Consider the following 24,214-nt stretch of genomic DNA (forward strand, 5'->3'; position numbering starts at 1 on the left):
TTTCCCCGTTTTCGCTCCTCTCCCCTTTCTTCTCCCTCCCCATGTAGAGACTCCACCTCCGCTCTCTGCGTCTCTCCCCTCTGGTTTCTTCCCGTAGAATTGCAGTTTTTCGGCGAGCGAAACAGCGCTACCCGTGGCGGACAACAACCAAGGCTGAAATAAATATGTTGTAGTGTGAAGTACCTAACGTTATCTATTCATCTCTCATGCAGGTGTTGTGCGTTACATTAATTATTATATTGTATAATATAACGAGTTGACAGACATCTAGAAACTAGAGTAACTTCAATGTGATATGCTGTATTTTCATATTTACACAGCCTCCATTATATGAGTGCATTGCCTCTGCACAACCTTCCATGGGCCCATCCTGTGATGTCTGATAACTGCCATGCATCTTAAGAAATCTCTTATGCAGGGGAGGAGTAGTCTCAGGATACAAGAAGCACTTGATACCAAGCTTTTTAAGACCCATCATGGAACATTTGATTATAATCACAAACTACACCCACGTTGTGAAACCCAACCTGCACGCAAAGTCAAATGCAGCACTAAAATCTAAAGCTGGAATCCGTTAAGCCCTGAGCGAATGCCCGAACTGATACACGATATGGCAGATGTGCTTCCTCGACATCCGCCTTTCTACCTCCTCCGTGTTTCCTTGTATGTACATATTGTGCAGCTGCAGCAGGAAAAATGCCGAGAACATATACAAGACAAGAAATAATGTAAACAATTTATTGGAACATTGTACAGAATCAAGCAATGGTAACCAGTCACATCCACTATATCATCTTACAAATATTACAAAATTACTACAATACAATATAGATTCTTTGCATGATCCAAAATATTTGGTGGCCCCAAAAGTATTACTTTTTTTCAATTCAGCAGCTTATTAAAAAAAAAAGAAAAAAGAATTCAAACCATGTCTATCAAAATGATGTTTCTGCTTTTATGAGCAAAAAAGATGAAGGCAGATAGTCAAATCAAGTTTGAAGGCTAAATGAGCAGACGGGAGTTCTTGACGTGACATTCCTTAATATTGGTGGGTGCTTTATAAAATACAATTTTTTTCTTCAGTCAAGCTTCGTAGAAAGTCAAACTTGTAAATTATGTTCACGACATTATCTTTGAGTCGTCACCTGTTTCTTTAGATACGGTATACTGCATATCTACTGCAAAACACCAACACAACCTCAAAGTACTTGCTCTCAAGGCATTGTGTACACATCACACTAAATATTTACCGTAGTATGACAATCACTTTTGACGAAAAGTACATGGAGTATGTGCAAGTTACCATTTTATTCTTCCCCCTTGCCTTGCAACTGTATTCACATTTGACAGCTAGCAGTGTTGCGCACACACATAAACATTGATGTTAATTAACACCCATGGCTACCCACTTTAAATATGAAGGGCGAGAGTTTTACGAATCTTTAGTTGTTGAGAGGAGATGCCTGAAGGCGTACACACGTAGGGGAAATCATAACGAATAACACTGAAACACAGACGACCTGAGGTAAACACAGAGAAAACACGTATTCAAGTAGTGAAACACAACTACAATGTATAGCAGCGGTCGAGTCGGAAATACAGCACAGTGATGGTGGGGATTGTTTCGCATGTCTTTTATAGACCTACTCTCTTTCAATGAAAGAATAACAGGACTGTTTGCATACACACATACACACACACACACACACACACACACACACACACACACACACACACACACACACACACACACACACACACACACAAGCCATGATTACTCCATTTCTTTTGCATGCCAAACAGCTGGAATGTGACAGACAAAATCACTTCAAAACACAAATGATGTGGCACATACAAGTATTTGCCTCTGTATTCCATGATGCATTATAAATCACTGTTTACCTCCTTAATGATAGATCTAAGATCATTTATATGTCGTTGTACTGTGAAAGTGTATCTGAGACACTGAAGTACTTTCGCATTCTAATAGAGATACTAATATAGTCGAGATGCTTATTGCTTTCGGTAAAAACATTTTAGCAGCAATACTTAATGATCCGTTACGACTGAGGTCATATTCTGAAGGGTTTGGCTACATCATTAATTTCAAGCACTCGCCATTTCAACTTTTAAGTGCATGTTACGTGCATCGCAAAGGGTTAAAATACTGCAGTTATTACTCTGGCCAGCAGAGGAAAAATGACTGGCAGGGCATTAAAAAAACAAAAAAAAAGAACTGAATTAAACTCTCCAACCCATCATGGAATACATTCAGGCTATTTGTAGCTCAAACACTGACACACTTTATAAAATATAACAGCGCAAAACAACCAGAGACAAAAACATTGTTGTAGTTTCACAGTATTTAAAAACTATACATCCAGCTATGGGGGGGGGGGTCAACGTTTAGGGAGAACACTCCAGCAAGATCCGTGTGAAGTTATAAAAGTCCCAGTGTTGCAATACATACATGGCTACTACGTACCTTTAAAAAATAAACTTGAATTAAAGCTCCCCTCCCTCCCGTAGTCCCCCTCCCACTATACGTTGGGCTGTGAGGGGCCACCAACATGCAAGAGATGAAAGTACCACACAAAGCACAACCACCCGAAACAATTACACCGTCATCCTCGAGATCATGCTTTCCGCACACGAAGCCAAACAACCAGGAAGAACACGTCAGTACATTGAGAAATAAACAGGTTCAACATTCATTCGATGGACTGCGTGGTCCTGACAGCCAGAGAGTCACAAAAGAAATCACTAAGACGGTATTGGTGTCGCTGTGGCGTCTCCTCCACGAGGCTCAGACACTATAAAGGACTGTAAGCATCCAAAGCTTTGCTCTGCTTGCTTGTGAATGTCCGTGGCCGACGTTTGACACATCTCCTAAATGTGTGTGTAAACCCAGTCATGCTACGTTACGGCTGATCGCCGTACAGCTCAGGTAGAGGAAACCGAAACAAAAGTACTGCAAATAGATAAATCACAAGGCCAAAGGAGAACCTCATCACAGGGCAATGACTGCTGTCGAACGCAACACACACCACTAATGTTCCACAGCTCTTCACAATGACACAAGCATGCTACCTATTCCCAGAAAAGCTGCTCTGAAAGGAAAACCTCATGCTCTCCAGTGACATAATCAACAGCTTTTGCCCTGATAAAGAAAAGAAACACGGAAAGAACTGATAGCGATACTTTATACTTGGTGATATGCAGCATTCTATAATTACGAGTGGGATCCAATGCGATGCTTTCTGTGCATCAGCTGCTATTCCTTAGCTATGAGCTGTCCTTGTATTGAGAGAAAATACCATCAACTGAACTGCATTTCAAATGAACAGTGTTCTCCTCTCCTGGAAGACTTCAGTGGTGTTGAGAACTAACACAGCGTTTATCAGTCGGACATGATAATGAAAGCGTATCTGGCGCCGAAGAGCATTTTCTGCACCTTACAACGTGCAAACTCCTCGAACCAACAATTAAAAGAGCAAAACGCTTCACAGAGTGTTGCTTACATTTCTTCTCAGTAGTTCAGCTGACGGATAATAATAACAGAAGTTTGGGGAATTAATGGGCAGAAAAAAGTGATCGATTTCATTACTTCTGATTAAGATGTGATAACGTGAATTTTCCTCCCATGATAAGGTTTTTCTGGCAGTCCCTCCCCCCCCCCCCACCCCCTTGCCTGTGCATGGGGGCACCGGGCACTGCAGCTACCACCTCCCTCCCACCCCGCCCTTCAGGTCGGGGAGGGGTACGCACCCCCCTTCCCTCCCCTCAGCAGGCAGACCCTTCCCCCCAGTGAAGGGTAACATGTTCCCTGGGTAAAAGAGGTTCCCTATATTGTCTCCCATAGTGAATGACCTGCGCAGAGAAAGAGAGGCCTCATTAGGACAAACAGCAACATCTCTTTCATATCAAATACCTTTCTCAATGTGTTTATCTCAGATATCAGAGAGGAAACTGACCCCAGTGACGAGGCACACTGCCGTGGAAACAGTTACACCCCGTAAAAGGTCGCCAGCCGCTCCTTCAGCGGCATGGGGAACTGATCCGAGAAACGCATCCAGTTTTCCTCGCCCACCTGGTTCTTGAACCCGTGAAGGATCTGAAATCAAACACCAGGAGAAGTTCACACCAAGTAGTGATGAAACGCTGCCTTTCAAAATAGATCTTGTGCATGACGGGGTTGATCTCAGCGGGCTAACTGTAGACACTGTAATCCCCCACATGTGGCCACTGGGGGGCAGGCAGGGGGACTGAGTTCATCTTTGATTGTGCTGAAATGTCACTCCATTCGATTAGTAGTTCCACTTGTGATTTAAATGTGTCTGAACACTGAGCATGTTCCGCTTTTACCTTGTAGAACATGTCTCTGAGATCGTCCTTTGGATTCACCCAGGAGGCCACTGCGTCGCAGAAGAATATAAAATCCTGTTCCAGAGAAGAGAGGTGAGGCAACATTTCAACCGGGCAACATATTGACCACGCTGACGTCGTGTTGGCCGGACCTCACCTGCACTACACCTCCCGGGTTTACACTGATCATGGTGCAGATTCCTCTGAACGCAGAGTCTTTCTCCTCATTGTCTCTTATGTTTCGTAGAGAGGTGCACCTGACAACAGGGACGACCACGTTTACCATCAGACGCATCACAGAACAAACAACTGCCGCTATGCATGACCACTGCAAATACACACAAATATAGCCTATTTCCATCCTTAATACAAATGTTTAGGTGTTTTCTTATTATCATAATGCATATTAGTCTGTATGTCTACATCCATGTGAGTGTCTATCATGACCTAAGAGGTAACCACAACAAGTCAAGCATGCACACCAAACAGATTCAAATAAAACACTTTTACTTTTAACACACTACTTTGAGCTCTAATAACTCCACTGTTGTCTATGAAACCTCATGGATAGCACCTTGAAAATAACATTACTTTATTGTTAGATTGACTAGAGGAGGCTGGGGTTCTTATTTTAGTTGTTTTTGGGGACAGGCACATGCAGCTGGGCAACTACTGTAGAGAAAGGGATTGAGGAATGCTCTTTAGCATCCTTTCTCTGTTGTTGAACCAGCAGGCATGTGACAAATCTGATCCCATGCATCTGTTAGGGTTAGCGACAGTTAACAACGACAAAGAAACTAGAAATTAAACAAATCAATGTATAAATACATGAAGGTGCTACTGAGGCAAAAAAAAGAAAATCACAAGTAGGACCTAAAAGAGGACAGGGTTAGTCACATGGTTGGCAATGATTACAAACTGATAAGAAAAAAGAAAATGAACTGAAAAGACTTATTTTGAGAAGGAGAGAGGAGAGAGGAGAGAAAGCAGAGAGGAGATGAATTAAATAAAAGATTGAATAATACACACCAGGGTCTTATAAACTGCTGTAGCATGGGTGCCACCTCTTGAGGACAAACGTAACCAAGACGACCAATTGTTATTGCTAAGGTAACGCAATCACGGTTACACACCACCAAACGCCAACCAAGACATGAGCAATGAGGAGGGGAGGAGAAAAAAATAAAGAAAAAACAAACAACTCAGAGACATAAATCAACAGAATCTGTGTGTGATAATAAACAGAAGATTTCACTAGTGTTGATTATTACTGCCCCCTGCGCTCACGGGGAGGAATGTAAAATATGACACTCTATTCAAAAAAACATACAACACGTTTAAGGGAGAACACATTGACAACTTTGACAGGACATTCATAGAAAGAAAGGCAAACAATGGCATCTGCTTTCACAAATCATATGGATCTATGAGGATTTAAAGTTAGCTTGATTTAACATGTCTCAATGTAAAGACGAGCTAACGTGCAGCATGTGTGTGTGTGTGTGTGTGTGTGTGTGTGTGTGTGTGACTGGCCTAAACAAGTTCACTTAAGAGATTTCTCCCTTAAACTCACAAAAAGTTATTTTCCCATCACAAACAGAAATGGGTTTTTTTGTTCTTTTGAAAAGAAACAACGAGAGATTACTCCAAGCCAACTACATGGAGGGAGACTAGTATCCAGCACAGCAGGTTTCTTATGAGGCAGAGCGGAGGGAGGACCTAAGTTTAAGAGACACAAAACTATGCAACATTCTCATTAACAAACAGGCATTTATGAACAGTCCAGTGACACATGCAGAAAGCAGATGGTATGCTCATTAGAATAAAGTTCAGTGCAGGATAAGCTGATCGGAGACAAAGGGACCGGTGCCACCGTGCACTCTCCAGCCACACCCACCCGGTGACCGACCGTGGCGTTACGCGGCTGTGCGTCTAAATTTAGTTCCAGTGACAAAGTGGTTCTCTGGGAAATCTCTACGACAGACATTTAATTTACACGTCGGGATCTTGTCGAGTTATTCTGTCGTGTTTTCAACCAACACATTGAAAACATGCAACACGTCACTGGCCAGACGCAAATAATAATTTCTCGAATGTTATGACACAGTTATAAATCATCATGTATCCTGCATCAAACATTGGCCATTCTTAACAACATTTAACATCTATTGGCAGATATGCATCCACATTTAAAGAACAGTAAATTAAAGCAACAAATAAACTGACAGCAAACAAACAGGAACACATCTACAGAGTCCCTAGATCATATTTAATGAAGGCCGGTTACACTTCACCCTTGACAGCATCTTTTTGATGAGATCAACAAATTAATAATTTCAAATCCAATTTGTAAAAACAAGAGCACAGTGTAACCTTATTGTTTGTTCAAATGCTCTGGGCTAGGTGGCCTACATTTCGTCACACGAGGTGTTCTCTCCAGTTATTGTTTGTTAACTACGTGGGGCTGTGAGCTCACCTATCTGTCCCTCACACTGCCTGTGCTTTGCGGTTCGTTATGCGTCCGTATTGTATGTGTACAGTCAGTCCACATTAGTTAATCCCAAGACTGGGCACTTACATGGCTCGCTCGATTCAAGCGTCAAGAATGTCCCAGCAGGGCTCGCTAGTTTGCTTTTATCTCTCCATTTACGGGCCACACTGCCAGCTTGAAAATCATCAGCTGGAATATTTGGCATACTTTGGTGAAACCAGCCAAACCTGTACGGCCCACGGCTTGGGAAGGGTTGTTAAGATAGAGATTAAAGGGGCGGGACAGGCGCCCTAGCGCGTGTGCTGACTCCCTGGCTGAATGGGCCTGAGTGTTTTCGGAGCACCTCCCTGTGTGTGGTGACCTGGCTGGCTGGCTCAGCACTGCCACCGAGTGGTACCTGTGTTCTCCAGTAGCGTCTTTGGGGTATTTGGCCTGTTAATGATCTCCACCAGCTGGTGCAGCACCACGGCAATGGACGGCTGCATCTCAGACCCTACGGGGCGGAGGAACAGTGGGAAACGGTGCAGACAAACATGTTTACTCTGGCGACTGGAAACGGTGACATATTGTGGGAGTTTGTTGAAATCGAGGCACTCACCCATTTGTATCGCTATCTCTCCAATTGCCCATGTTGCATTGTTGCACACTGATATTAATTCTGGGTTTAAATTAGTACCCAGTATGGGCATGAAATCAGCTGGAAGAAGGAAAGCGAGTCAACTTAGCAACTGGCCAACAAGTAGTTTCCAAACAGTGTTTGAGGTGAACTGCACAGAACATACCGATGCAGGGTTTGACGTGCTGGAAACAAGCCTTGGTTAGATCCCCCAGCAGAGCAAAGGAACTCTGACGCACTTCTGGCATTTTGTCCTGAGCAGGTTGGAGAGGACAACAAAACAAAAGTCAACAATGCGAGTTACTCCATCGGTTTATCAGATAAGCGGCACGTTATTCACTTTCTTCACCTGCATGCACTGGTACATGAGGGTGAGGATGTTGCTGCGGGCCACCAGCTCCTCAATGGTGCCTCCCAAACCCTCCGCCAGGCCGCTCAGAAGATCCAAAGCCACGATCATGAAGTCTTTGTCCGGGGCTTCATACTGGTCTGGCTGTGACTGATAAAGCTAGAAGAGTGAAGGATGGTAGAAAAGAGGATATCATCAAATTATAAAGACTTATAAAACCTGAATTCTACTTATGAAGTCAGCTCTCGATCCTAAAACTACATGTTCATCCACTGTTATTGATTAAAGGAAGTTTAACGTCACGCCTGCACATTAAACCTGCACATCATTTATTCTACTTGGCCACTTGGGGGCAGTGCAACAAGCTGTAAACACAACAAAGACATATTGGGCCCCATCTTACAGCCAGAGCAAGACTGAGGCAGTTGTCATCTTCACGCTCACACTGTGTGTGTGTGTGTGTGAGTAGCAAATGTGCACATCTGTGCCCTGTGGGCGTGTTGGTCTCAAAGAGAGGTGTGGTCAGGCACATTGTTGCTGCATTGCTATTTTGAGGCAGCAGAAAGCGATTGTGACAAACAGAGACCAGGTCAAAAGTGCAGAGTTTTCCTGCTTATCATTCAGAGAGCAGGATAGGCCGACATGGGCGGGGTCATAACGTGTGTACGCGCTTACTACCGGATACACACACAGTCGATTTACTGCTCAGTTAAACAGCTCATCGGTGCATTTGCTCACACAGACACAATATGAAAGGGCAACATTAATTCAGCATAGTTGGAAGCTTTGAAGCTTCATTCATCAGAGATTAAAATTCTAAATGAACACGATTCATTGTGTTTGAACCCAGTGTTTCAGCTCAGTCACAGATAAAGATTAGCTTCAATCCACAATTGTTGGTAGTTTAGCCTTTCAAAACATTTTCACAACAGAAAAATGCTTCTACAATATGCAGAATTCGTGATTTAAATAGCAATGTGCCTGACTTTTAGGGGAATTGCAGATGACACTCTGATTGGTTTAATTCTTGTTGTGCCCAAACCACACCAATGATTAAGAGACCTAATACGATGCCTTACTTTGTGCCTAGTTTAAGCACCCTTTAACCAGGAAAAGTGGAGCTGGTCGCTCCCTAAATCAGGGGTATTCAACTAAAAAACAGTGTGGGTTATATGCAAAACAGAGCAACATTTATAATGTTTTTGTCACTTTGGTGAAGCACCACTGTCAGATTGATGTAGGCTACATGTAAAACGCAAAAAGAAAACTAAGTTACAGCAATAAATACTGCATAACTTTATGCTTGTATGACAATCGCATGGTCTACAGCAGGGGTCTTCAAAAGGTCCAGATTGAGGAAATCTCCTCGGGCAAAGGTCCGGAACATTTCAATAATATCTAACTTGCACTATTTAGTGCCATATATATATAAATATATTCAAGAAGCCTACAACGTCTCTGTGTAGTCAACAACTGTCAAATCAAATAAAGAAAGTACACATCAATTATATTTTAACAATTATTGTTTTAGAAAAAAATAATTTCACTGAATTGTCCTGCAGCTTTAAATTCTGTTCATTCAGGTGTGAAGTGATGTAAAAAAAGCCACAATATTATATTTTTCTCATCTTCTATAAAGATAAATGAGTGAGCATGATCTTTATCTGTGGTTATTAATCCACTTGTTTCAGCTCTATTCTCTCTGGTAACATCCTTGTTGTGAAGTGAATTAACGTGTTAGGATTCTGATCATGTTGGGCTCTTGTGTTTATTTTCTGTGTCTTCATTTAGATGTGAGTGGGTACGTTTGTTCAAAAGAGTTGTGCTTTGTCTCGTAGTGGCGCTTCGTTTACCGCTTTTAATTATCGTCACGGTCTCCAAACATGTGAGACGCACTGGTTTTAAACTGTCCGTGTGAAGAATGAACCTATAAGAGTCTGTTCATTCCTGGTTAAAGACTCTGGTCTCTTTGACCACTTCTCTCTTTTTGGAGAACGTCATGTGAAATAACTTCTCTGACTCACGTAATATTCTCCTGCTCTTCCTTCTCTTTCCTCGTCTCTCCCCCGGTGTGTGTGTACATCTCTGAATACCCATATTTGATTCGCTGAGCTGCATCACGTGATGTGATTTACAACGCATTGGGCGGTGCGTTTCCTGCATCGCTGAACGAGTGCCGTAAAGGCTGAAAAGGCTGCGCAGCGCCGGTTAAAATAGAAGCGCTCTGTCAAAATAAAAACGATTTTAGGTCCTGGGTCCGGATACAACGGCGTCTGGGTCCGGTTCCGGACCGCCAATTGGCGATCCCTGCCCTAAATGCACCTTTAGACCAAGCGCTATAGATCATTACAACAGGGCCCATTATCAACCATGACATGGCTTTAAAACCAAAACAGTGACCCTGGAGAGAGTGCGTGTGTGTGTACACACTCACCATGGCCTGAGCGAGCGTCTTCTGCACCAGGTTGACACAGCGTTGGTACACAGGCTCACAGTAGGGCAGGAAGCCGCTCTGCAGGGCAGTGGCCACAGACGACAGACACTGAGGAGGGCAGGCAGGAGGAAGACTCAGTCAGTGGCCTATTTATACACCGTTATCATCTGGGAAGTGACTCGCTATCAACTGGACAACTTGTACAGGCAGTAACTTCACATCCGCCACTCACTTCTAATAAAGGGAAGAGATCCTTGTCTTCATCTTTCAGCTGGTTCCATTTCTGGATCAGTGGAGGCATCAACATCTGGATGTATTCCTGAGAAATAACACAGATTAAAATAGTCTTTACACAAACACAGCAGGATTTATTGATGTTTGTTTATCTTCTCATCTCCATGATGTCTATACTGTACCATCAGAAAGCACACCTACCACTAGAACGGTGAAATGAGGAAGTGTGCCGACTTTATATTCACATGAAACTCAGCCCATATCTCTGTTCTGCGTACCGGTTTATTGAGATGATGCCCCACTGAGTCTGCGAGGGTTCCGATGGCGTCGTAAAGAATGAGCAGGTTTTTGTGCTGGTACTTGCTGAAAGCGAACACCAGCGTGTCCAGGATGAAGGCCAGGTAGGGAACCAGCTCTGTACAAGCCTCCTCCTCCAAAGTGGCAAAGGCACTAAAAACAAGGGGGGGAAGAAATCATCATACAGGAAGCACTTTGTCACTATTCCCTCTAAACGACTTTGTACAGACATCTTCCGCTTCAGCAGAGGACTGATTTAAAACACATTTGAAAGGTACTAATACACAGTATTAAGCTAGTATTTTGGGCTCCCATTCATTTGTTTTGACCCCGGCTTCCCATTCATTGTTATCCAACTCTCTCAGCAAAGCCCAGCACAGATTTAAAATCATGACTCGTGGCCAGACTTGAATCACAAACCGTAAACCTTTTTGCAGGTATTATTCAACCATTTAAGTCATCCAACATGTCAGGTGACTTGGGTTTTTTAACATACAAGAAAAACGAATTTTTGAGTGGAGGGGATCTTTAAGAAATCGGGATGCATCACAGCATCTGAGGGAGAATGTGTGGGTATGACCGGTCCAAAGGAGGTGCAGGGTTCTATCAGGACTCACCTGCACGCAGCCTCCTGCACACGCTTGTTGCTGTCCAGAATACGTTTGAGCAGCTCTGTCATTAAAGGCTTCAGGTAAGTATCCGGAGGCTGGCTGACGACCCAGTGAGCGTAACGGCTCAGTGTCCAACAGGTGATGGAGCGCACCAGGGCCTTCTGGTCAGCCAGACACACCACGAGATGGGGAATGAGCTCCGGCAGGTACGGGATCATGCCCTGCATGCAGCCTGGGGACAGGGATGAGAACAGTGTCATCTCTTCTGATTGTGACACCTTATGTTGGCTCTCCTCCTCTTTCCCTTCTCACCTTCAGCTATAGCCCCCAGCACGAGGATGCCAGACTCTTTCACGACCCACTCTGGATGGAAGAGCAGCTCCTTGAGAAGGGGCAGAATGTGCAGCAACAGATCGTCCCTGAACACGTTGGCCAACACGTCCAACGCTGCAGCTGAACACTTCCCTAATGTTTGTGGAAAAGTAGGGGGTGACATACATACGGACATAGAAGTGTGCGGACAAACATCGTACAGACGTCACAGGTACAGCAGACACAAAGAAGAGACAAGTGATCAATACACGGTGTGTTTCCGAGCTCCAAGTAAAGACAACGGGACGATTCACATCATCAAACGTTGGAGGGACACGGCTCCATTCACACGGGCACTGAACTCACGCAGGTTCCAATCAGAGATCGTATCATCATCGTCGTCCAGCTCATCGTCCTCGTCTTCGTCGTCCTCGATGCCGTCGCCCTCGTGCTGCTGGGCAACCGTGCGGGAGCGATGGAAGCGCGGCCGGATGTCCTGCTCGTTGTCCGGAATGGCCTCGTCCTCCTCGGTGTCCCCCTTGGTGACGAACGTACGGGATGAAATAAAGACACGTTAGTTGCTGCTACAGAGTTTTAAACAAAGAAGAATGGAACGCAGAATCACGTTGCCATCAAAGTTATGTCACAGGGCAATTCATCCTCCTACCTACAGGTACAAACATTAGGCTATATAAACTGACCTTAAGCAGGATTATGTCAATCTCAGAGTACTTCATCCCGTTGACAAGCACTGGAATGAGCCTGGAGCAGAGGGCCGAAGGAGCAAAGATGAGAACAAAGGGCAAGGATAGGCCGGAGCCCACCAGCAATCACTCACAAGCGAGTCCTGCTGCTGGAGCAGTTTCATGTGACAGCGCGTTGAAAGATGTTACGGCTGAGGTCAACAGGCAGGGTTCTTAATCAGAAGAGAGATATCATCCCAGCACAAGGTCTTCACTAACTTACTGGCAAGGTTGCTATGAATCAACAGCTTGGCCACTGGAGTGTGTGTGTGTGTGTGTGTGTGTGCGTGTGCGTGTGCTTGTGTGTGTGAGAGAGAGAGAGTTTTCTTACTGGGAGAGGTGTCCACACAGCACTTCCTTACACACGGGCTGCTCCGCCAGAGTAAGCCAGAACTCACAGGCTTCCAAGGCAACATTTTCATCCTGGTCCTGAGTCCTCAGCAGCATGTACTGAAATGAAATAACAGGAAATTTAATCGCATGTACTTTATATTTACAAAACACGATATTTCATTCTAAAAACGGCGATTGCAAATACACCCGCAGCCTAAAACAAGCGCGTCTGTCCACAGGGAGCCATCAGGAGCGCGTCATTAAAGAAGAAGAGGGGCGGGCTTCTATTTTTGTTATTATCAACACATCCCACTATAGAACTATATCGTCCTGTTACGACCGGTGGCCGATGAGTCGGAGCACTCTGAGAGCATTCGTCACTCAATACTTTCTATGTTTCCTACCCTGTCTGTGACACTTATGCCCCAAAGCCTCCTGAAGACGTCCTCGTTTTAAAAAGGCTAATTCATCTCCTTAAACAACTGAAACAGGAGTAAAGCCGTTTGAGTCTTGTGCGCAAGCAAGTATTTTTGGAACCCTAGTGTTTATAGCAGAGGTCTTCAACAGGGGGTCCGCGACCCCCAGGGGGTCCGCGGAGGTACTGCAAGGGGTCCGCGAAATCTTTGGTTGATTCGAAGAAAAAATTTAAATAAAAAATTCTCTAAACATGAATCTGTCCATTATTTGAATAGTTCAGTATTGTATGAAAGATAACAGGTATCTATGCACGGCAGTGGTACTAATAGGCCATCACTCATTTTTCGTTTCCACGTTTAAAATGAAAACATCAGATTGAATAGCTTGTGTGCATGATTATCATGCAATTGACAGACAATGTTGATATTGGCATTGGTATCAGTTGACAAGGATTGTTTATAAATGGCAGCAGCACGGCCACCCTACTCACTGTACCTGTTTAAAATGAAAACATGAATATATGAACCTGTGTATTATTTGAATAGCTTAGTACTGAATGCACAATAAAGAGGTATGTTTATACATGGCACTAGGCCCATTTAATATAAAACACAATTTTATACAATATATATCGTCGGGGGTCCCTGCTCCATCTCTCTGTCAGTTTGGGGGTCCTTGGCCTGAAAAACGTTGAAGACCCCTGGTTTATAGGACGGACTCTACTTCAACTACACTGACTGTGTTTATCATCAGGGTCATGACAGCCAGGGCAATAGAGCGGCTCACTGACGTCTTTAGTTTCTCCTCAGTGTTTATCCTACTCCTGCTGCTCTCTCTGTCTCTCGAACACTCACTCACCTCCACGATGTTGTGCATGTGTGGCAGGAGGCGGTCCAGGCGAACCTCCAGCAGCATGACTAGAGCTCTGCACACGTTCTTCCTCACTTCTGGTTCCTCATCTGTCGCCAGTGCAAACAGGTTCTACAAAGGATAGAATGACACCAGGGTCAAATATCTATGCATACTATGCACACTATGCACAGTGTGAAACAACAACTACTACTACAAACAATAACAATAACCACTGCGTAGCCTGAGCACTTTATTATAAGTTAATGTTCTGTATCGCTGCTTCCAAGCCCTAAATAGGAATAGCACATTCAGCAATACAATCAATACATTAAGAATCATAAAAGCAATTTGAAAGGCCGGGAAAAAGACGAGATAAAGTGAGAAGTTAAACTAAATCATGTTTGCGTGCATATCTTTACGCGTGGGCACAAAAGGGACAACAGAGATGCATTACAGTCGGACTTGCCTCAATGAAAGGGTCGATGTGCAGCATGAGAGCCTGAGTCCTGCTGATGATGAACTGATTCACGCAGGCGATGGCATGAGACCTGCAACACAATAAGCAGTGCTTCAGAACCACTCCGACACGCTTTGCTCACGCGTCGCACGCTATGAATGCAGCCGCATGTGAGGGAGTGTTTTCTTCTGTTGCATTACCACAGGCGGAGACTTCAACTGTACAATTACATAGACCTTTAGTCTGTAAATACATTGTACGTGTGCAAAGACATCGGAAACCCAGAGATGTTCATATTGCCAAATTGCTGACATTTGACACTCTACGCTAGCACCTGCTGTCGGTGTGCAACTCTCAACAGAGATGAGGAAGAAAGGATACGTGCTGTTGTTGTTCCTGTGTAGCGTACGTGAGCTGATGAATGATATGACAACGTGATATCGGATCTGTGCGTGGACTTGCGTACTCAACGATACCCGATCCAGCATTGTAAGCTGGTTCCGAGGCATTTCCGATACTGGTATCTCTAGAAATATCTATACAATAAACTGATGGACATGTATCATGAATATGTAAAGATAGTTAACAGAAATGATGAACATTTTGAATTGCTTTAGTTCCTCCAAACCAACAATGCAGCAGTAACACATTTACTCATTCATCTAGCTGGAGACAAACATGTTTGATGCTGGCATGATGGATATTCTGCTTTATCGTCAATTCAAACAGAAGGTTTAGGAATAAAGCGTGATACCTAATCTTAGGACTGCTGTGCTTAAAGAACTGCAGGAACTTTGGGATCATGATGTTCAGAGGACGATCCAGTATGTCACTGTCCAGGATCTCAGCAGAGTCCTCGCAGATCTTCTGCAGCGCTCCAAACGCTCCCTGAGGGATAAAACACAAAGAGGGGAAAAACAACAGAGAATGTCATGAAACATCCACTGTTAAGACCCCCAACATGGAGGCAGCTTACACTGCAGCTACAGACAAGCGCGTGTGGACGAGCAATGGATTTAGCTTTCTGTTTCACATCTTTTGCTCGTCAATCTCAACAAAATGATAATATATATCTATATTTTATTGGCTCTACATTGTAGCAATGTGAGATCATAATATGTTTACATAAGTATCGAACATTTAAAGGATTTGCACAGAGCGAGGGCTCAAAAATGTGTTCAGCCTCCTCCCTCATCCACGATCTTCAAAAGGATTCATCCCCTTCTGCTCTAATAACCTCCAAACAGTTGGCAAGCAGTCACAATTATCTCCACACACACACACACACACACACACACACACACACACACACACACACACACACACACACACACACACACACACACACACACACACACACACACACACACACACACACACACACACACACACACACACTCTCTCTCTCTCTCTTAATTCTAGCTGCTTGACTGATGGTTAGTATGCATGTTCACAATATGCTGCAGCCTCCTCTGTCCCTTTACCTAATTGCAGCCTGAGGATCTGATACGAGAAACAGAAACGGCGCCGACACACCGACGGTGTCTGGAATGAGTTTCCATGGAAACCGTTCCCATGTCGCCGTTCTTCTCCGACGACAGACACCGAGCGGCCTCAAATACAATGTGGAGGAAATAAGACGAGGAGTCTACGACGAGGAGACAATGTGTGAATGTCACCGCAGACGTTTCCCTCGTTAGAAAACAGATTTATCAAATGTCATCTTGCAGGGTAGTGTGCAAAAGGAACAGGACTACTTTTGGGGGGGTGACATAAAAACACAAGATTCTATTTTGCTTTTCAGAGCAAAAATAGCTCATTCCACTGCTTTTCTCCATTTTATATCACTGCATACTGAATATGTTGGACTGTTAATGAAACAAAACATAATATCTGAAACGTCGTCCGTCAACTTGACTATTTCAGCACCAAGCATCATAAACACAGAATCATGTCGAAATGTTTCAGTGTATTCAGAAGAGCAGAATGCTATGCGAGTTGAATGAGTCCTGCAGCATCAGATTTGAGCTCTGGAAACACGAATACACTGAAATGCAGCTCCGATGTAACTCATCGCATGTGGAAATGTGTGGAACCGGACACAAGGCCCCTCCCAACGACATCAGCATGTCATGTGGGTGTTTCTGTGCCTGTGTGTCAACAGAGAAGGGCAAATAAATGGCATTTCACTGAAGCTGCAGCGTCAGTCCTCCCTTGGAGTCCTGTTATGGCCGGTCATTAAATGCGAGAATGTAAGTCATGCAGATGACAGCTAGTCAGGGAACAGAGGAGTATGTGTTTACACAACCAAACAGCTCCAGCTCTGGAACTTTGAAGAACGTCATGGTACAAACGAGCACTGAGGTGACAAAGCTTGTTCGTCAACTTCATCCTCACAACACCGTCGCAACTGCCCTCCATTACTGCCATTAATCACGACAGTAAAACTGCTCTCAGGCAAACCTATATAAAACCACCCACCAGCGCTACACTCGGCATCCAACACACCTGCTGCTGTCCTTTTGGTAGAGCATGTAGAGGGTGGAGCAGAGAGGGGCACAGTGGGGTGCCACAGGGGGCTTTTCCTACAACTGCTGCTCTGTAACCACAAACAAGACAGGACCTATGGGACAGAAATTCCACAATAACCTTTCAGCCTGTTGTACCTCAGTCGAAGAGAAAACTAGACTTCTGCACCTCCTCTTGGCTCTTGTTTTCAGGCTTTAGAGAATCTAGCCTGTGACTGGAGACTTTGGCCAATCACAGGTCATCTCAGAGAAAAGGGAAGTTCTGTAATCCTTTTTTTCTATGCAAACATATGGGTCTGCAAAGGCCTTTGAGACGATACACTGGGATTCAAGGCTCGAGTCTAGTGGCTGCAATATCGGCGAGGCGTTTCAGAGATGGAGAGAAAATGTTACCGAGAGCTCACGGTTTTTACAACAGGTTTGCAAAGAAAGCGAAAGAATGAGGAGGACTGTATGAAGGATGATGTATGAGATGAAAGACTGGTACAGGTTACTGTATGAAGGATGATGTATGAGATGAAGCGCGTGCACAGGCCCGTGCTCATCTGGTGGTCGGGGTTTAGGACACAGAGGGAGGGGGCTGTGCTTTTCATTTTTAATGCCTTGCCAGAAAGCTGCTGACCCTGGCGTACCACTTGAATTACAATCGGAGTAGACGTGATGTGTCCAGCCTGGTTTCCCCACACCGGCAGACTCTGAAATACATTTCAACTCTTTCTGAATAAAATATGTGCATTTATAAATGTGGCTTTTGTCCAAAGCAGCGCAGAACAGAGGTCCAAGACCGTCCAACACACCGCAGTAGATCAAGGAGCAGCCTGTGAGCCACTCGGCTCCATGTTCCACCTGACACAAATGCCACGACAAGACAAGCTCAGCTTCACAAAACACCCGTCTGCTGTGGCATTAGCTGCGCTTTATTGCTGCATTAAATCTAAAACCGGCAACTTTAAATCAAGCATCATTATTTCCATGAACATCACTTGAAACATTCAGCACATTTATGCCAAAGCTGTAAACGTACTGTGAACACTTATAACTTACAACAAAAGATCAGTGGCAGAGCAAAAGAATACCTTTGTTTACCTACCATGATGACAGAATAGCCCAAAACAACTTGAAGCTTTTAAATATAGATTTTGCATCTTTAATCACAAGATTAGAAGAGACTTTTTTCCCCCTCCAGCACCAACTTAACCATCTTCAGCATCAGACATTAAGAAGCTTTCCAGCCTCCAAGCTGCTTTTCAAAATCATAGTGAGCCTTATGAGGAGCCGCTTCATTTGGTCGCTGTTCGCTGTTAAGCCCTGTACACACATACACTTCAAGATCCTCTGCGGTAAATGGCTGACCTAAATCTCAGCTTCAGAATGAGCTTTATAGAGAGAGAGGCCGGCTGTGGTGCCACAAGGAGAGACATCGCATCTCTTCCTTTAATTCCAGAGAGTACGGTGAAATATATATATTCCTGCTGTAAGGGACGAGTAATCCTGCCGCATTTACACGCCAATTTAACTTGTCGCCTAATTTGTGCGTGTTCTCCAGTGTAACGTATCCACCTTCCCTACGGTGGCTGATATCACCGGCACATGCAGCCGACAGCATATTAATGACCAGCGAGTTTATGTGAGCCGACGTATGGGCGCGGCACCTGATCAGATGATCCAACGTCCACTACGAGCTACTGTATTGTGACGCAGTTACAGTAGCTGATACGACCAACAGCTCAGAACATCAAGCACTTCTGCTCGATGCAATCAAGACGTGATAATAAGTGATAATAAACAACTTGCAGTATAAAATAAGGGCCACACTGCATTGTCTTTGCTGATATGAGAGCTATTCTGGGTGTTTAAATATCATTTACAACGTATCATTAGTTCCCCATGGAGACAAGTGGGTTGTGTGTAACAGCGCCCTCTGCTGGCTGCTTGCAGACTCTAGCGGTGCGCCCAGCTTTCATGAACTAGTCTGAAGCAAGCTGTTTTCATGTGACCTGTGACAAGCTCCGTTGTGAAACATCTCATTCGATGTCTGATGTACACATATATATATATATATATATATATATATATATATATATATATATATATATATATATAGAGAGAGAGATATAGAGATGTCTAGAAGTCCTTTTTTGTTGGTATAATTGTTTTAATTTATAATTTCTAGAGCAAATGGTTTTAACTGATTTAGCATTTAGCATGAGTAACATGCTAACAACAGTTAGCTTAAGTATTTGTCCCTTTAATTTAACAGTGTTCCGGAGCTTGTGACCACAACGTTGTCCATGAGAGTCACTGAAGCTGTTCTGTCTTTTACCAGCTATATTCTGTCCGATGAATAAACGTCTGGTTGGAGCCATCAAAAGATATCGTGTCCTGAATTAAACACAACGCAACGGAGAGTACGCAACTGCTACACCAGCTCTATTCCCTCGCCACAATAAACAGATAAACAAATAAACAAACAGGCAGCGCTGTGTGCCCAGACAGGCCTATTTATAGCCCACAAGTGTGCCGTGCCACATGAAGACAAATGTGCATACACTTAATCCCACCTCACACACAAAGGAAGTGATATTTAAGGAACCAAAAGATGCAACAACTATATCACCAGTATCTCCAAATATTGACAGGTTTGAGCTCTAAAATATACCGACATGTAGATACTAGTTTTGCCAGTTTAGGCTGCCGGGGGGGGGGGGGGGGGGGAACTCACAGCATGTCAAACATGCTTCATTTTAGTATGTGGACAAATCCTGACACTGATGAATGAATGTGTCCATATTTAATGCTAACGGAGTTGTCAGGACACATCTAATATATCCTATTCATGCAGGTGGTTCCGCTCATTTTCATGGTCTTTTCTGCGACATAGATCGTCTGTATAGGGGACATCTTTTGCTGCCATCATCATCATCATCAGTGTAGTGATTAAAAGATACACATGAAGTAAGCCCTGACAGATGAGCAGACAATCAATTCCCACAGTCACCAGAGCCGACCCAGATCTCCCGTGTTTGTCCTCACCTCACACGTGTTGTAGTCCTCAGAATCCAACAGCAGGCAGAGTTTAGGTAGAAGCCCCGGCCAGTTCTGTAGCTCTCCCTTTGAGGCGATGGTGGTGATGAGGATACCTGGTAAAAGGACGGAGGTACTCTTAGTCACACTGGTGTTACAGAACTACTAAGAACGCACAAGCACTGCTTACTAAACTATCGTTGTCTTGTCAGACAGTTATCATAATAACAATAATACCAATGGTTGTGGTGTGCCTTCGTGGTTGTGTTATGTATTAAGTATGAATGTTACGGATGTGTATTGATTTTCTGTTGTTGAAGTATCGTCTGAAATACGAGGGAAGAGCAGCTACTGTTGAAATGAAGTAGCTAACGGGGGTCTAAATAAACATAGCGATTAAAACAAATCCAGGAATAAAAGAGACTTCAAAGAGACTTGAAAAGCTGGTTTAAACATGCTCTGTGCTAATAAGGCTGTTTAGCATAGCTTAATGAACGAGGTGCTGTGTTCAATGCTATTCCTGTCCTACAAAAAAATGCAATTACATCGAATATATATATTATATATATGTAATATATATATGTCAAAGGGAAGCTTCATCTCAAGTTATTTAGTATTCATGACTAATATGCTAATAAGTCATTTATTTACTCAGTATACTCACATTCCTTTGTCTACGTCTAGTGCGAATAATGGACATGTAGGTTCAATGTGACAGTGTGTTGTGTCAACAACTAATCAAATCTACAGAGAAGGGACAAATACTGCAAGCTACACTCTGGATAAACTGCTTTTAACAGTCACACACGCAGTACCACTAAGTGTGGATATGTTTCCTTTGTGGATATGAACATGCGAGATACGATGAGTGATCAACTAAAGCGTAATCTTTTTTAAAAAGCAATCACATTCCACCTACCTACAGTGGCCCGGATGAGGGGAGACGAGTCTCCGATGTTTTGGAGGCACTCGCTCTTGATGAAATCAGACACGCCATTGGGGAAGTTCTGATAGTGGGCTTTCACATTGTTCTTCAGTATCAGCCCACTCAGGGAGCGCGTTGGTTCGTCTTGGGGGCGAGGTGGAGGAAAGACAGATTGTAAAACAAGACAATTAAAAGATTGTGTAAATTGTTAACTAGCTGATAACTGGACTTATTATTCTACTCTTCTCTAAACATGTGTGCCTCGTTGCATTTGAACTAAGAGCAACAGTATCCTAAAATGTCTTAACACCACTTAACATTTCGGTCATCGACTGTGCAGGCAGTCAAGCCAAGAGTTGAGCGGTGCCAGGAACTAGGTTTAAAATTAGAGTGACCCATATTCAGAGTGCCACATCATCTCTGTGGCAAAGCTGCCATTGGGTCACCTGAGTCATGGCCAAACAGACCCGTCTGTCAGCATTTACATAAAAGTGACATGTCTGACGTTCACTCCGTCCAGACCAGAACCATCGGGTGATCTAGGATCGCAGTGCAGACAGTGAACGACACACCGACAGACAGAGAGCTTACCTTCTGATTTGAACTTTGTCAAAACAAATATCAAATAGTTGTTGAAGTCTGGATACTGGTTCAGCTGCTCGAGTCTCTGGGAACAGTGGTTGAGGAAGACTAACTGTACGTACGGCATGTTTAAAGGTTAGGAGCATGTTAGCACTGCAATCTATTACATGGTAATAACTGATTGTTTTCACCTGAAGATTGTTGTAGGGGGAGGGGGGTCATAAATGTGTCACATGACGGGACTGAACACTAAGTACCCAGACAGATGGCTTATTTAGGGCTATAACAGCAGGTCGTCTATGAGTTAATGATGGAGTGCACATATGAAGCGGCACATAAGCAAAACATTTAGGATCAGCGTGCAACCAGACAAAATACATAAGACAAGCAGCAGGGAGCAGGTGATGTTCATTGTTCTCCAATACAAAAGTAAATTAGCTTTGTCAGAGGATTTATCTGAATCAGATATCAACTAATCTATCATTTCATTTTTTCCCTCCATTAGACCCTGGTGTATTTATGAAAACCAGACATTATAAAACATATATAGGTCTTTGCACATATGCAACACCCTTGACATGTCATTTGGAGACTGGTGTTATGATTGTATGTATCACAACATCATCATTAATAAAAATCACCATTACAGGATTATTACAATACACGGGATTTTTGACCAAAGCCTAAAATGAATAGCATATTTAGCTTTTAGCTGAAGAAAACTGAGTCCATTGTTAGGTTGTGGTTGACATGTACAGCTGTTTGTTTGTTTTCTGCTGGTCTAATGCAAAGTGAGGGTGTACATGGAGGCGATGAACTGCTGGAGCAAGCCTTCATGACACGTTTATAGACGTTATAGTAATACATCAATCTCTAATGCTATAAATACCCAGATATGAGTCATTCAGCACGACACGACAACGCTTTGCACCTGCGTGTCGTTACCTGCTTATAACGGTAACCCACACAGGCTAGCGTGTTAGCTACCGCTAGCCGGTTGAGTCCACCTGACAGTAACAACGAACACACATATCACGATCCACGTCGAAAGGATACTTGCTGGACGGATCTCTGCGTGGACGTATCTGGCGACTGAGACTCTTTCAGCAGCTGTAAGATCTGTTGAAGTCCTTGCTCGTCTGGCTTCCACTCGCACTCCATCTTGCTCTGCTGCTGCTGCGGATAAAGACATAACATTACAGCTGACGTTAACACAAGAGGATTTGTCTTCCAACGACTCTCCAATGGCTAACCTCTCGAGACAGACACGAGCGCGTTAACGCGACCCTGTCTTCGACACGTAGACTCGTTTTTTAGGTATAGAAAATTGCGTTTTTACCCGTCTCGACTTGGCCGACCGTGTTCGAGTGTGAAGCGGACTCTGCTGAAATGTGACCGTCTGTCTGGGTTCTCAGACATGGGCCTGCTACAGCAGTCACATCCGTTTTCGCAACAAGCTGAAAAAAAGAAGCTGCGGGCACAGAGCCGTATATAGAGAGAGTCGCGTCAACGGAAGTAAAAAGAAAAAAGACGCTTGATCGTCACGTGATTCAAAACGCCAGGAAGTACTTAGCGGGTAATTTGAATAATAAGATATTAGTAATAAATCGGTTCAAACAGAGACAGAGAACTGCGATTTTTGCAAATTAGTGTCCGTCACTCTGATAAACAATTAATAGTCATACTGCACTATCACCTCAATTCCATTGTCATTGTTGTTGTACAGGTTTATATTCATATCCAAAAGTATATATATATACTTTTGGATATATATTTAAATTGTACATAGTCGTTAAATGTTTGTAATTTTTATATGTTCTTGTTTATTTGTAAACTTGTGTTGAGAGCAAAGTGAAAACCGGAGTCAAATTCCTTGTATGGCCAATAAAACTGATTCTCATTCTGAATCTGATAAATGAATTGAAACGACATATGAAAGCTCTGGGTATTACAACAGCAGAGAATATTTAATGTCTTTGTTTCTTTTCTTTCTCCACATCTCTCTGTTTTTTAGAGAAAGTCCCACACCAGGCACGTTTACACCATTTATATTATTATTTATTACATCATAGAAAGTGGCCTTGACTGTCGGCAGGAATGTAAAAAGCATCAACTTTACTATTTTTGTAATTTATAATTGTTGAGAATATGTCTTCTGGTTGTTCCAGTGTGGGGGGAATACTGTTATTTCCTATACATATTATCTAACGCTCCTCGTTATTGTTTATAAGTTTCCCCTGCATAGTGTTTTTGCTTGTCACACCCCATCTGAATCTACATGGTACTTTAATAAGCAAATCTGAGAAGTTTTTAGATTTGACAGAAATAGTTAATTTGAATCCAAACCTTAATATTTTCTTTTAATATTTTGCCTAACCCTAACGAGATGTCTGGTAGAAAGCCCTGAAGGCAAACTTCTCCTTCCAGACATATCCTGAAGAGTCACGGCTGTGCTGCGTTGCCCTCTAGTGGTCTGGGCCTGTAATACATTCGGCTATAACAACACTGCAGCTTAAGTTCATGACTTTAATTACACAAGTGACGAAAAGAAAACTTCTAAAACAAGCTGCTGTGTCTCCTAAACATCTATACATTGTTAATAAAATTCCACAATAACTGTATTACCAAATGATTCCATCGGATT

The 24,214-nt window shown here is 43.4% G+C and overlaps 1 protein-coding gene across 3 annotated transcripts; it reads right to left on the reverse strand.

The window, feature by feature from the left end:
* Positions 1-3,779: 3,779 nt before the first annotated feature.
* On the reverse strand, positions 3,780-23,005 carry tnpo1 (transportin 1). Of its 3 annotated transcripts, XM_079289671.1 has the most exons (25): positions 22,910-23,005; positions 22,627-22,746; positions 21,580-21,655; positions 20,983-21,132; positions 20,073-20,179; positions 15,266-15,399; positions 14,521-14,602; positions 14,061-14,183; positions 12,784-12,902; positions 12,411-12,471; positions 12,076-12,247; positions 11,710-11,862; positions 11,404-11,629; positions 10,768-10,939; positions 10,488-10,574; positions 10,256-10,363; positions 7,822-7,980; positions 7,639-7,726; positions 7,455-7,553; positions 7,254-7,349; positions 5,395-5,470; positions 4,523-4,622; positions 4,366-4,440; positions 3,975-4,114; positions 3,780-3,870 (listed from the first exon to the last, which is right to left on the reverse strand). In XM_079289671.1, the coding sequence occupies exons 2-24, from the start codon at positions 22,729-22,731 to the stop codon at positions 4,007-4,009; spliced, it is 2,676 nt and encodes an 891-aa protein (XP_079145797.1). In that variant the 5' UTR covers positions 22,732-22,746; positions 22,910-23,005; the 3' UTR covers positions 3,780-3,870; positions 3,975-4,006. The 3 variants fall into 3 exon arrangements, with proteins under 3 accessions (XP_079145797.1, XP_079145795.1, XP_079145796.1); XM_079289669.1 differs by having other exon boundaries at positions 7,254-7,553; XM_079289670.1 differs by lacking the exon at positions 3,780-3,870 and having other exon boundaries at positions 3,995-4,440.
* Positions 23,006-24,214: the final 1,209 nt, after the last annotated feature.

Source organism: Melanostigma gelatinosum (genome assembly GCF_949748355.1).
Source record: "Melanostigma gelatinosum genome assembly, chromosome: 18".
NCBI classification, from domain to species: domain Eukaryota; kingdom Metazoa; phylum Chordata; class Actinopteri; order Perciformes; family Zoarcidae; genus Melanostigma; species Melanostigma gelatinosum.